Source organism: Biomphalaria glabrata, chromosome 8 (genome assembly GCF_947242115.1).
Source record: "Biomphalaria glabrata chromosome 8, xgBioGlab47.1, whole genome shotgun sequence".
Classification (NCBI taxonomy): Eukaryota; Metazoa; Mollusca; class Gastropoda; family Planorbidae; genus Biomphalaria; species Biomphalaria glabrata.
The window spans coordinates 15,029,432-15,042,670 of NC_074718.1; the positions used below are offsets into that span (position 1 = coordinate 15,029,432).

Here is a 13,239-nt window from a genome sequence, read left to right on the forward strand (position 1 = left end):
AATGTCAGGATTTTTAGGGCGCCCCTGAGTCCATCCGTGACCTCCATGTCGAAGGTGCCGGTCCACCCAACTCTAATGGGTACATGACTTGAGTTAGGAAAAGTAAAGGCGATTGGTTCATGACACCCTGCTCGTTAACCGTTGGCCAAAGAAACAGATGATCTTAACATCATCACACGGTCTGAAAGGGGAACTTTGCTTTTTTATGACCAAATACGTAATACACTAGGCCTAAAGGTAAAACATTTATTTTACCAGCCGTTGTGGTTGTAAACATTGTTTTACATAATTCTACATCTGATATTATTAAAATAATTGCTTAAAGCAAATCTCCAGTTCAATGACACGTCGGTGGCATGAGTTATACATTTGAAACATTTGGTAATTCTTGCTATTGAGCGTGATCTATTTAGGAAATAGAATTTTTATGTTATTGGCCTACTGTATGACTACGCTACAGGTATGGCTCGTAAAGTAGTGCATACACAGCGGGGGCAATGTGAATCTAAATTTGGCCATAGCCGTGAGAAATATGAGCCAACAGGACAGTGGCCTGTCCTGCACTGTGCTATAATAGCTTGCTGGACAGCCTCCACCACGGGGAATTGCGGTCAGGGCGCCTCGTGGGCTCCCAGACTCCACTGGCTTTTTAGGACTTGTCCCGGCACTCAACCCACTTTTCCATTTCTGTTTTTTTTTTTTTTTTTAATTATAGCCAGAGCACGATGAAAACTTACAGCCTGTTCAGTGGGTGGAATTTGTCCTCTTTGGTGGGCTAAGGAGTCTGCAATAGTGTTGCCAGTCACACCTATGTGACTCGGTACCCACTGCATTATTACAGGGGTGCCATAACGCTGCTTTATGTTGTGTGAAGCCATGAAGACAGTGTCGATATTGGGGGGCCATGGTCCAGGGCTTTGCAAAGCCTGTAGTACAGATTTTGAGTCAGTGACCACAACAATGTGTTGCCTCAAATGTCCCTCGCCGAGTTGAGAGCCAATGAACTTTAAGGCTTCACAGACTGCCAAGGTCTCCCATCAAAGCTGCAAACACTACCACATGGTCCAAAGATTTTTTACTGAGTAAGAGCCAAGAAAGTCGAATTAGGCTCCGCAGTGGTTCCCAAACTTTTTTGTCTCGTAGACCCCTTGCCATGGTTTCTGATTTTCGGTAGACCCCCTGCTTAAATTGTATTGCATTTTTGCAAATTCATCAACATTTTTTACAACTAATTTCTAACTGTAGTGAGTCTTAGAGTGAAAAAGTAATTTAAAGCTACATTTGAAGTTATACAGATGTCATTTTTATTGATAAAATTTAAATTTAAACCAATTAAAATAACAAAATATATATATATCTGTAATCATCAAACACACTGGAAATGTTTTTTATTTGTAGGCTCATCATCCGTTGCTACGGAAATTATGTTTCATATAAGAATTTGTTGTTCTATGAAGTAGTCCTTGAAATATTCAATATTAATAAATTAATTTGCTTTAGGTATTATTGTAAACGTTTTCACAAAGAGCAGTTTCTCTTGTATTTCTTGATCTTTCACATGTGGCTCAAATATATGGTCAGCAGAATTGTGTGGCTCAAATATATGGTCAGCAGAATTGTTTTTCACTAACAGAAGAGGCGAAGGGGAGTAACTAGCGCCAAAACCAGTAAGCTTTGGACAAGCGGGAATCATTAGCCTTGGCTTGTTACCCACTTTGCAGAAGGATAACCGAATTCAAACCTCTGCTGCCTTGCAGCTATATCCAATCATGGGAAAGGTTTTGTGAGACAACCCTGAGGAAAAATAAGGAGCCAGCAGCAAACATCCTGCTAGACCGCTTGTCCCAAACTGTATAAGTCGTTTGCAAAGAGTTACATAAGAAGCTTTTAATGTTATAACTTATACCACCGATTTGCCCTTGAAGTGTATTGTTGCTTAAAGAAATTCGTTTAATATCAGGTGTAGGTTTGTGTAAAACAAGTTTCTAAAACTACTTCAGCGGCAGACAAAATCAATAGTGTTGTCCGTATTTGGCTATATAAGTAAAGAGATACTGTAAGACGTTTACAAACCATCATCTTCTCAATATGATGTCGAAGAGAGATTTTGTTGGTCTATTCTGAACTTAATCTTTTTGAAAGTTTTATCTTTTTATCAGTGTGGCATCGTCTCAAATTATCCTCCAGCGTAATTTGTTTCATATCGTCATAAAAAGGCACTTAGCAATCGCTTGTTTGACAAGGAAGGAATGAATCCCAATTTTAAATAATCAACGGTGTACAATCTACATTTCTTTTTGTTAAACATAATTAATATATTTAAATAAGTATTGAAATTAAATACAACAATTTTTCGTTTGAATAGCAGTATAAATATTTAAAGGATTTATTCATGGACACATTATATATTAGTGTATGGAATAATTACATTAATGGGAGTGAAAATAAAATTAAAGCCACAAATGAAATGATATTATCGTAGACCCCCAATTTATTTTTTCACTTTTGTAGACCCCTTGGGATCTATATAGACCACTTTGGGAATCACTTCTCCATAGCCTGCTCTTCCAGAATCTATCAATGCCGACCCATCAGTATATGCAAAAATAGCACTGGGCTTGAAGGCATTAATGGTATCCAGTGCTAGAATTTGAAGGTCATTAGACAAATAGGCGGATCCGACAGCTATCAGACTCCGACGGGGCCGCCTCTGAGTTTGTGTGACAACATAAACTCCTTTTGTAATCTTGTTTTTTTTTTTTTTGCTATTTTTTTTCTTAGATCCATACAATAGTTATAACTTTTCCAATGAAATGCTGATAAAATTTAGTGTGTTCTAACAATTTAATCACGATGTTGATTCGATTTAACATATTATACCCAAATTATGCTATGTAACAATAAAACAAATCCCAAAATAATTTGTATGTATCAGTACCAATTTCGTTTTTCAACGTTAATGGAATAATTAGATTTACGTATATAAAATAAGTACCCCTTACATTTTTTTTTAAATTTAAAAAAGGTAACCTTGGAATACCGGTAATGTTTGGTCGTTTACGTGTAATGCATAACAGGTCGCGGCGGCCCTAACCATACCAAGGGGGAAATAACACATTTGCACAGGGTGAAGTTTGTTGACCTCATGTAAATAAAGAGTTTGGTCTCCACCGGGCTAGTGGAAACTAGAGGTTATGTACGCACTTAATTCCTTAAGATTTTTTAAAATACAGTGTTGAAAGCATTTTCTGTGAACTGCAAATATTGGTTGTTGATTTTATGTCCAGTAATGCAACGTGCTATTATTTAGTAGATGACAATGAGTTGTAAAGAATCCATAAGTTTTAAGCTTAATACTAACTTTCTGTTGAAATGTTATGGTACCGGTACATATTTAACTTAACTATCCCAAGCTGTTGGGTAACTTGGTGAACTTCATGTCTGAAAGTATCCTATAGCGCAGGGGTGGGCAACCTTTTTGTATCGAGGGCCGCATTACCAAAAATTTTGGGAATTGCGGGCTGCACACAAACATATATATATTTATACACACAACTTAGAAAGATACTCTAGCTGTGTAGAGTTGTTTTTTTTTAATTCATATTTACACTGTATTATATTCGAGTTTCTTTTTTTCCCACACTCCATGTAAAGGAATTACAAGTGTTAGCAATTTTTGAAACAATTTTACGATTTTTTTAAAATAATTGCTGTTATCTTTTTATACCACAATATCTCCACAAATATACAGTTGTACCTAATGTACTAAATGATGAGCTAATGGTATTGAGAACATAACATAATATTATCAATCTAATTAGAACAAAGTGTGATGACCATGGGTAGTTTCGTTTTATGAACAAAATATTAATAAATAATGTATCCGCTAGCTTAGCATGGGCAGGGCAAATGAGAAGAATATAAAATCTCATGGAAGAAATTATGTTACTTGAAGGACATTGACTATTCATATTTTTCATGATTGCTATTGCAATGGGTTATTTGCATATGAAATGTAAATACATTTGTTAAATCTTTTCAAACAAGGCATTCCCATTTCTACATTTGCTGAAAGGTGAAACTATTTCTAGTGAAATTATTAAAAGTATTATTTAGATTCCTTAATTGTGCAATTTATAAAAGAAAATTTTAAGACGTCAAGAGCCAGTTCTCAATACTATCAGCTCACTATTTAGTGCAGAAGATGATTCAGCTCCAGAGGAAATAACTCCAAGCCAAGAGAAGTTCCAGTCAGTACTTTCACGAGAGTCTTATGGGTGCCAGAAGCTGTACTTCAAAAAAACTTTTCTGCTGTTCACACAATTTGGGTACACATGTTACATCTGTTCTTCTTCCTCTTCGTTCTTCATTTTACATGTTGGAGGCTTCAGATCAGTAATATGTTAATAACGATAAGTTGAAATTTTATGCAGATTTGTGCAAACTTCCATGTTTAGAGTTTATGGTTGGGATATTTTTTATTAAAAAAAAAAAATAAAAGCTTTCTTTCTCAGTCAAAGGTCGAGCTCCATCAGTTGTTACACTTGCCATCTTGTTCCAACCCTACCCAACACAGTTCATCAAAGCATTGAATAAATACTGGCCTGAGATTGTGTTTTGAATTGAGTGCATTGATGTATAGTTAATAAGCATAATCTTTGTTTACTTGAAACTTTTTATAACATTACATAGATATTATTTTTAATGTATTTGCATGTATATACTGTAGGTGTCGGCGGGCCGCATGTGGCCCGCAGGCCATAATTTGCCCACCCCTGCTTTAGCGTACCGGCAATTCCTAAACATCCATTCTCAGCAGTCTTGATTGACAACTGTTATTCATTCACCTGGGTCAAGAGGGTGAAAAGACAAACCTCGGAAGTAAGAATGACTTCACTTTTAGTCAGTAGGAGTCGCTTTTGGGATGAGAGGACACATTTTCAGTACCGGTAGCAGTTGTCTTTGGACACATACATTACATGAATTGGTGGCCAGCATTCCACACATTGATAAACATGTGTCACATTAATTGGTGGCCAGAGTGTTACACATTCATTCATACACTTATGCCTTGTAATGAATTTAACTGAAAAGCTATTAGCAACAAAAAATAATTATGAAGTACAGACAGCAAGTCGTATCGATCAATGACTTGTACTATATTTTGATGAATGTTTATTGTACAACAAATCACAATAATTTAATATCAATTCTACTGGAAACCATAAACCTCTTTATTGGACCGAATTCAAATTGTACAGACAAATAAAAAAGAAAACTGTATGACATTTAAAGTTTAAATTATTGAAGGACCAAAAAATAAAATATTCAAGACCATGCTTTTTGTAAATTAAGCAAGCCAAGAAATTTGAGCAGACGTGAACTTGTTCCTTTAGTTATGTGACACATTCAATTTTTTATGAAACTAGATGTTAGTGGGTCAATAAATTAATAAACTAATGTATATTAGTCACTGTGGAGGGACAACAACTCAAAACTAAATTTACAATTCAGTTATTCATAGATCCATGATTTGTTGGCAAACTCATAATCACTGAGTTCCTCTTCTTTGAACCATAAGGCAATTTCTCTCCTGGCTGTTTCTACTGCATCACTACCATGACAGATGTTTCTGTAAGAAGTAAAAATGAAAAATTTAAAATACTGAAAAAAACTTATATGAATTGTAATTGTATCAATTACTTTGGATCAGTCATGTAATTAGATTTGTAATAGATCTAGATCAACAACAATCAATCTGTGCAACTAGAAATATTTTTTACCAATTGTTTTTGCTGAGCGCTATTTCATGCTTTTAGCTTTCTGAATATGTTATGATCCATCAGTTATCTGGACCAGTTGGGGGGAGAGAGAAAAAGGAAGAGTAACCTCACTTATACAAATAATAATAATAATAATAAAAAAACAGTCTGAATTCGAACTTATGGCTCATGCCTCCTCAAGCCGACATACTAACCACTCTAAGTTGACATGGATGTTAATGATTTTTTTTAAAGTATGTTTTTTTAGCTAGCCAACAAAAATTATAACATATTTGGCTAATGTGTTTGGTTGAATTGAATATGATTTTAATGTGAATAGTAATGTTTCAGCTGTAAAATAAGGAAATAATGGTTGGAGTAAGTGCTCTTTTTATAATGACACAAATTAACGTTTATAAAGCCAAAAATTAATTAAATTTTATGGGTTTAAATAAATGTTGGTCTTGTCAGTTAGGAGGGAAAGAGTTAAGGAAATAGCAAATGGCAACAATGCCAACATAATACAGATCTCAAAGTAAAATTTCATATCAATATCAATGTAGATGAGACTGTCATTCTAGACATGATAGATAAAAGATATTAAGCAATTATTGCCAAGTAGGCTACTAATTAATGCAATGCTCATTTAATTTCATGATAGCTGTGGTCAGCACAATTCCAACCATATGAAGCTGTTCTAGAGATGACCTAAAAAATCCCAACCTTCACACCGATCCGCTCAGAAGCAAAGCCCTCTGCCTCTTAAATCTGATAAAACATACTATATCTAAAAATATTTTAAAAAATTGATCATTACCGCCCAACATCAATTCCAAAGTCACCACGGATTGTGCCTGGCATAGATGCAAGAGGATTTGTAGCACCAAGCATTTGTCTTCCCATCTTCACCACTTCTTTGCCTTCCCATACCTGTTCAAAATAGATTCATCAAGATAAAGAATCTGTTAAGGCATGATCTATACAATGTAGCAAATACCAGTACATATGAATTCCAAACAGCAGATAGGATTTGAAATAAAATTCTTACACCTACTGTGCCTAACAAAATATTATCACAATACTTTCTACAAATACCCTAGACTTTTTTAAAATTTAAAAATGAATAAATCATATGCTAAATTCATAGTAATCACTAATGAGATGGTCCTAGTAATATTTTAAAACAATTATATGCAACCTGTATTTTTTACAACTCTTAAACTATGCTTTAAATTTCATGTCCAGTAATGCTAATAACTAAACAACTAAATTAACTAAATAACGATTACATTTTTATCATACATATTAACAATACTGGAGAAATCTCTCTAAAAACATTTAGAACATAAAAGTGGTCAGTAATGATCAGCTTATAAATGTTAAATATCAATATGAAAAAAAAAATATCTTTGATTTATACTACTTTATAGCTAAAAATTGTTGACTTAAAGGGAAACTCCGATGGTTTTGACAATTTTTGATGTAATATGTGTTTTGATTTACAGATAATGAATATATTCTTCTTTTTTTTATATTTGAAATAATAACTTAGTAATTGATGTTTTTACGACGTAATTTTCCTGCGCATCCAAAAGTCAGACTTTCACTGGGTTTCTATGTGACGTCACAAAGGTGTTTTAATCTATTGACTTATTGTATAACAGGAGACCATACAGCAAAGTTTACATTCTCGTAAAAGAAATATATCTTTGTCTACGCAGATAGATCTAGGATCTTGTAAGCAAAGAAAAAATGCGTATTAAAAGTAGATTTACACGCTTGACTAACCACGGCAGTGTGTATTTTCTTGCCAGACCACTAACACACACTATCGCTTGGTTGTCTTGTCATGACCGACTACAAGTAGTCTCGACTAGCCTTACACTGACCAGCTTGTTCAAATCATTCAGACACACAATCTATTTACTTCTTGGGATAGGGAGAGGCTTAGATGAAAATATTACTTTTTTTTCTCGAGTTGGTTATCCTAATGCTTTTGGATCTATCTATACATGTTTACATACATAACTGTATCATAGCTCTGGACTAGGCCGTCACTAAGCCTAACAGCTACTGTAAGAATGAAGCCATACGATTGGTTAAATCAAGTTTCTCTTTCAGTATTGTTTAGGGAAGTGACGCATGAAATAACTTAAAACAAAATCTTGCAGAACCCCGTTTTTTTGGGGGGCGTGAAGAATTTTCTGTCTAATTTATTAAATATAAAATTTTCTGAGCATTTAAATAAAAAATGATATAATGTTTACTATTACAACTTTTTACGCAGAATTTAAATAAGTCAATAACTCAAATTTGAAAAACTATCGGAGTTTCCCTTTAATTAAACCTCACCATGGCAAAGACTGGTCCCGAACTCATGTACTCAACTAAACCATTGTAAAAAGGTTTGTCTGCTAGGTCTTTATAATGGTTCTTCAATAAATCTTTAGGTGCCTGTACAAAAAATAATGAATCAACAGATTAAAGTTAGTCTCTATTGACTTAATAAATATAATTATAAAACTAAAACAATGACATTGAAACAAGAGATCATCTATACAGAAGACATTTTTTATATCCAACCTGACTGGATAAGTAATGTAGAGTGATGAAGAAGAAAAAGTTTAAAAACAGTATGCATCTATATTAATCTATAACTGGTAGCCTTTGCTTATATAACTTATACTTATACCTATCTTATCTTATCTTATATAATACAGACGTTACTTCAAAAAAGAAGATGATTACGTCCTACGCGTCATACATTTAGTCATGCATATTAACCAATGATTTAAATTCTGCCAAGTCACTGGTTTTCCTGGCTAGCTCAGGCAACCCATTCCATGCTCTAATAGCACTAGGGAAGGAGTATTTGTACAAATTTGTCCTAGCATATGGGACGAGGAATGTGCCTTTATCTGTGTGTCTTTCAGAGTATTTTATTAAATTTTGTTTTTGTATTTGAAGATTATGGTTCAGTGTTTTATGTATTATTGCTACTTTACTTTTGAGCCTTCTGTCCTGAAGGCTTTCTAAATTTAGTGATTTTACTAAAGGTGTTACTCTAGTCAAATGTGAATATTCGTTTGTTATGAATCGCACTGCTCTATTTTCTGTCTGTTCTAGTTTCTTAATGTTTTCTTGAGTTGAGAGGTCCCAAACAGAGGATGCATATTCTATTATTGGCCTAACCAAGGTTAAATAACATTTTAGTTTTATTTTCTTATTTGATTTATAGAAATTTCTTTTAATAAATCCTAATGCTTTGTTTGATTCCCATTTCTGTAATTCATCTAATTCTCTTTGTAAAATATCTGTGTCTTGTGTTGTTTTTATTGTTCTATATATTATGCAAATAATCTGACTTTTGTTCCTGAAGTAATGCAATTTGGTAAATCATTTATGTAAATTAAAAATAGTAGTGGACCCAAGACTGTTCCTTGAGGTACACCTGAGTTTACTGTTATCGGTGTTGATTTAGAACCATTTATTATTACAGTTTGTTCTCTCCCTATCAGAAAGTCTTTAATCCACTGATGCAGTGGACCATTAATGCCGAAATATTTTAATTTTTTAAGCAAACTATGGTGGTGAAATTTGTCAAAAGCCTTAGAAAAATCTAGTAAGATAGCATCTATTTGTTCACTATTATCTAAACCTTTTGAAAAATCATCAATTAGTCCTATTAGTTGTGTTTCACATGATCTATATTTCCTAAAGCCATGTTGGTATGGTGTGAGGACATTATGTTTGTCTAAGTGGTTTATGATGTTGCTACATATTATGTGTTCTAGGATTTTACATGTGATACCATAGTATTTACTATTAGAATCAGTCTAAACCTATGATTACTTAGTATACTAGCCTTACTAGGCTATACTGGCATTACATTAGCACTAGGCTAGGGTCAAATATTGCTTCTTATTTAATATTTATATTGTCTTAAGTCTTAAGCTCACGCCGACTAGCCAGTAGCTAAAAATCTGTGTAAATCATAAATGTATTCTATAAAACTATATAAATATAACTATAAGATCTAGTGATCTAGGTTCTAGATCAAGAGACTCTAGACTAGTCTAGAAAATATAGACCTTAGTATTATAATATTAGATTCTAGATCTATGAAATCTGATGAGTTGAGTTGTAGTCAAGAAAATGATTTTACAGAAAAAAATAAAGAATATATAAAATAAATATATATACTAATTAATACTATAGATCTAGATTAGACTAATGAATAATCTAGATTAGAGTTAAGACTAATTATTATTTAAATTATATCATATAATATATGAGTCTAACTAATTAAAGTATATTAATTATTATTAATATATATATATATCATAAAATCATATGATATGACCTCTCCTTGCAGGTGTTAATGAAAGCAATGCCACTAGATTCTAGATTCTTAGTGATCATTCCAGTCCAGATAGTCTAGATGTAAAGATTGAAGATCTAATTTAATAATAATAATAGATGTAGATCTAGTCTAGAGAAGAGACTCTAGATCTAGATCTACCCAGTGACCTTCAGTTTTCAACTTCAGCCTTCACCAGTAACGAATGCCAAATTAAGGTGATTTCATTAACGTCGCCGTGATCATTTAATAAATTTAGATCTAGATCTATCTAGAAAACTAAGAGCAGATCTAGACTGCAAATCTTAAAATGTAACAAGCAATTTAAGCCCAGCTATGAAATCAAAATCTAGACACTTTGAACATTCCTCGACTTGTATGTCACGGCTCATGGATTATCAATATCATCATCATGCCATGGCCATGGCTACGATTAGGCCACGGCGACAGCCAGGCAGTCACTCATTGTGACTTACCCAAATTAATTTTCCAGCGACCATTTTATAACCTCTAGCTTCAAATCGTTTGATAATTTCACCAATCAAGCCTCTCTGTACTCCGTCGGGCTTAACGGCGATAAAAGTACGCTCTTGTTTTGGATCGGTCATTTTTTTATAAAATGTTGAGAGAACCGATAGAAGCGTAGCTACCATGCGTTCGGTACCGTGTTAGAAAAGACAGGACTCGGTAACCCTGCCAGGTTTTTGTTTAGGAAAAAATAGCCAAATAACGCCGGTTCAAAGATTAGCGATTTCTCTGCATTTCGCTATTAACACAATTTGTTTATTTTTTTCCTTTAGAAAAAAAAAAAAAAAGAAATCGAGTTATTGTTTGTTTGTTTGTTTGACACGAGCAAAATAAACCTTAAAAAAAAAAAGTGGTAGACTCAATTTAGTTGAGTGGATTGATTCGGATGGCACCTATGTACTTTTGATAATAGAGCTATAATCTATATGCAGAAAAACTAAAATTATATAGGCCTATACAACTACAAACACCTATTTTATTAGCGGCCCCCGAAAGGGGAAAAGACGCTATTAGTTTTGTGCGAAATGTATGTCCGTCTGTCCCGTTTAGATCTCGTAAACAAGAAAAGATATTGAAAATCCCACATCACAATATTTTAGACCATTCAAAGTTCTGATGCAACGGCTACTTTTTTTTTTCTCTGAAAGCGAAAAATCTCATTTTTAAAATCAGTTATGCAAGCAGTTTCTTAAAGAGAAAAAGCTAATTAGTATGCATTATAAGTTAGACCTAATGTAAAACGAATAGTAATCTTATAAACTCCATTTTCCTGAACTTTTTATTTATTGCGGCATTATTATTATTATTATTTTATATTTTTTGAGGATTCGAATAAGAGATTGAGCCTTTTCAAAACAATTAGATCAATTATAACACAGATCAGTTAGGCCAGGGGAGGTGCGGTGGCTGAGCGGTAAAGCGCTTGGCTTCCAAACCGGGGGTCTCGGGTTCGAATCCTGGTGAAGACTGGTATTTTCAACTTTGGAATCTTTGGGCGCCTCTGAGTCCACTCAGCTCTAATGGGTACCTGACATTAGTTGGGGAAAAGTAAAGGCGGTTGGTCGTTGTGCTGGCTACATGACATCCTCGTTAACCATAGGCCACAAAACAGATGAACTTTACATCATCTGCCGTATAGACCACAAGGTCTAAAAGGGGGACTAGTTAGGCCAGGTTCACATCTAACTTTACATTCACTTTCATCCTTTGATCTGTGGGACCGTTGGTGCACTACACAAGATCTGTTAACCTTCTTTCTCCATTCTTATCTCTCATTTGTCTTTGATATAATTTCATTTGGATGCTCTTTCTGAAAATATTGAAGCCTGCCGGGGTGGACCACTTCGGGGGCCGATTTTGAGTTTGTGTTTCCACACAAACTGTCTTTTGTAACCTTGTATACAATAAAAAAAATGAACACCATTTTCAATCGTGTATAGGCTATAGATCTATGTGGGGTATCCACTTTTGTAATGTGAATCAGGATGGCTTTTAGATGGCAACCAAAAGAAATGTAAACAAGTTTACCATTTACCTATATGCCATCGTCATGGGCAATATGTGATTTTATTTATTTACTTACTTATAATTTATTTTTTAAAAATTTTTTGCTAAGCTTAAATAACTTAAATATTCACATTTTAATTTTCAAAACTTTTCAGTGAAGTTTTACCTTACTATTGCTCAGGGAAAGTCATATGCGAAAAGGATAATTAGGCTCTACTAATGAAAAACTTCCCATCGAAGACCCCTTTTGAAGAATGTTACGCAGGTGGCGGGATTGCCTAATAATATATTAATAAAAACAAAGCTTATTGTTATTAGATCCTCTGATTGCTCATCAAGTTTGACGTTTCTGTAACAATTGTGGTTTTGCAGGGTGGGGTCCCTAGCCCCACGCCAAACGCTCCTCCTTTCTCACCCGCGCTTGGGACCAGCAGATGGCGGAGTTAAATCGGGTCTCAAACAAGGAAATAATATGCTGAACTGGGAGTCGAACACTTAGTGAGGTTGTGACAGCAGAGCGTCGCACGAGGTTTGCGGGACATGTTATACAACGGTTCTCAACCTTTTTTTTACTCGCGACCCCTTGTTTACAATTCCTCACACTGCCGCGACACCGAACAGTAAATTATTTTCATTTATAAGTATAAATAACTGTGGTTTCGCTAAATTTACATTATTATAATTGTATAATGTAAATATCTAATTTGCATTGCCAAAGCTTCATGTTTTATCATGAAACAATCAGTTATAGGCCTAATACGCTACAATATATTTCAGAAGCATCTAGATATATGTCGTCCAACATACTACCATAATTGGAGCACAATAAGGGCAGACACCACTAATATTTTTCAAAGTTATTTTAAATAATTCCAAAAATTAACACATTCACTCTCAGTCGTAGTCGTTTCAAGGTGATTGCAAAATAGAAACGTATTTTTAAATCTCCAACATTTACATGCTTTGCCATTCCTCCAAAATACTGGGTATCCATGACGACAAAGTTCGGATGATAGCTATCAAAATGACACTACAGTTATTTCTGCTTCATGGATTTGACTTAGAGAACTTGTTTACAAATGA

General features: G+C 34.1%; 1 protein-coding gene across 1 annotated transcript; it reads right to left on the bottom strand.

Annotated features, from left to right (window-relative positions):
* Window positions 1-5,216: 5,216 nt before the first annotated feature.
* Window positions 5,217-10,809, bottom strand: LOC106065215 (uncharacterized). Its single transcript, XM_013223992.2, has 4 exons — window positions 10,599-10,809; window positions 8,115-8,216; window positions 6,580-6,692; window positions 5,217-5,632 (listed from the first exon to the last, which is right to left on the bottom strand). Exons 1-4 carry the CDS (start codon window positions 10,773-10,775, stop codon window positions 5,515-5,517), a joined length of 510 nt encoding a protein of 169 aa, XP_013079446.1. The 5' UTR covers window positions 10,776-10,809; the 3' UTR covers window positions 5,217-5,514.
* Between the last annotated feature and the right edge of the window lie 2,430 nt (window positions 10,810-13,239).

Excerpts from the sequence above, each read along its gene's own strand:
- LOC106065215 (XM_013223992.2), bottom strand. The coding sequence starts at position 10,775 with ATGGTAGCTACGCTTCTATCGGTTCTCTCAACATTTTATAAAAAAATG. Across the intron at positions 8,217-10,598 it reads TCGCTGGAAAATTAATTTGG|GCACCTAAAGATTTATTGAA; the intron begins GTAAGTCACAAT and ends TTTTTTGTACAG. Across the intron at positions 6,693-8,114 it reads CGGGACCAGTCTTTGCCATG|GTATGGGAAGGCAAAGAAGT; the intron begins GTGAGGTTTAAT and ends TATTTTGAACAG.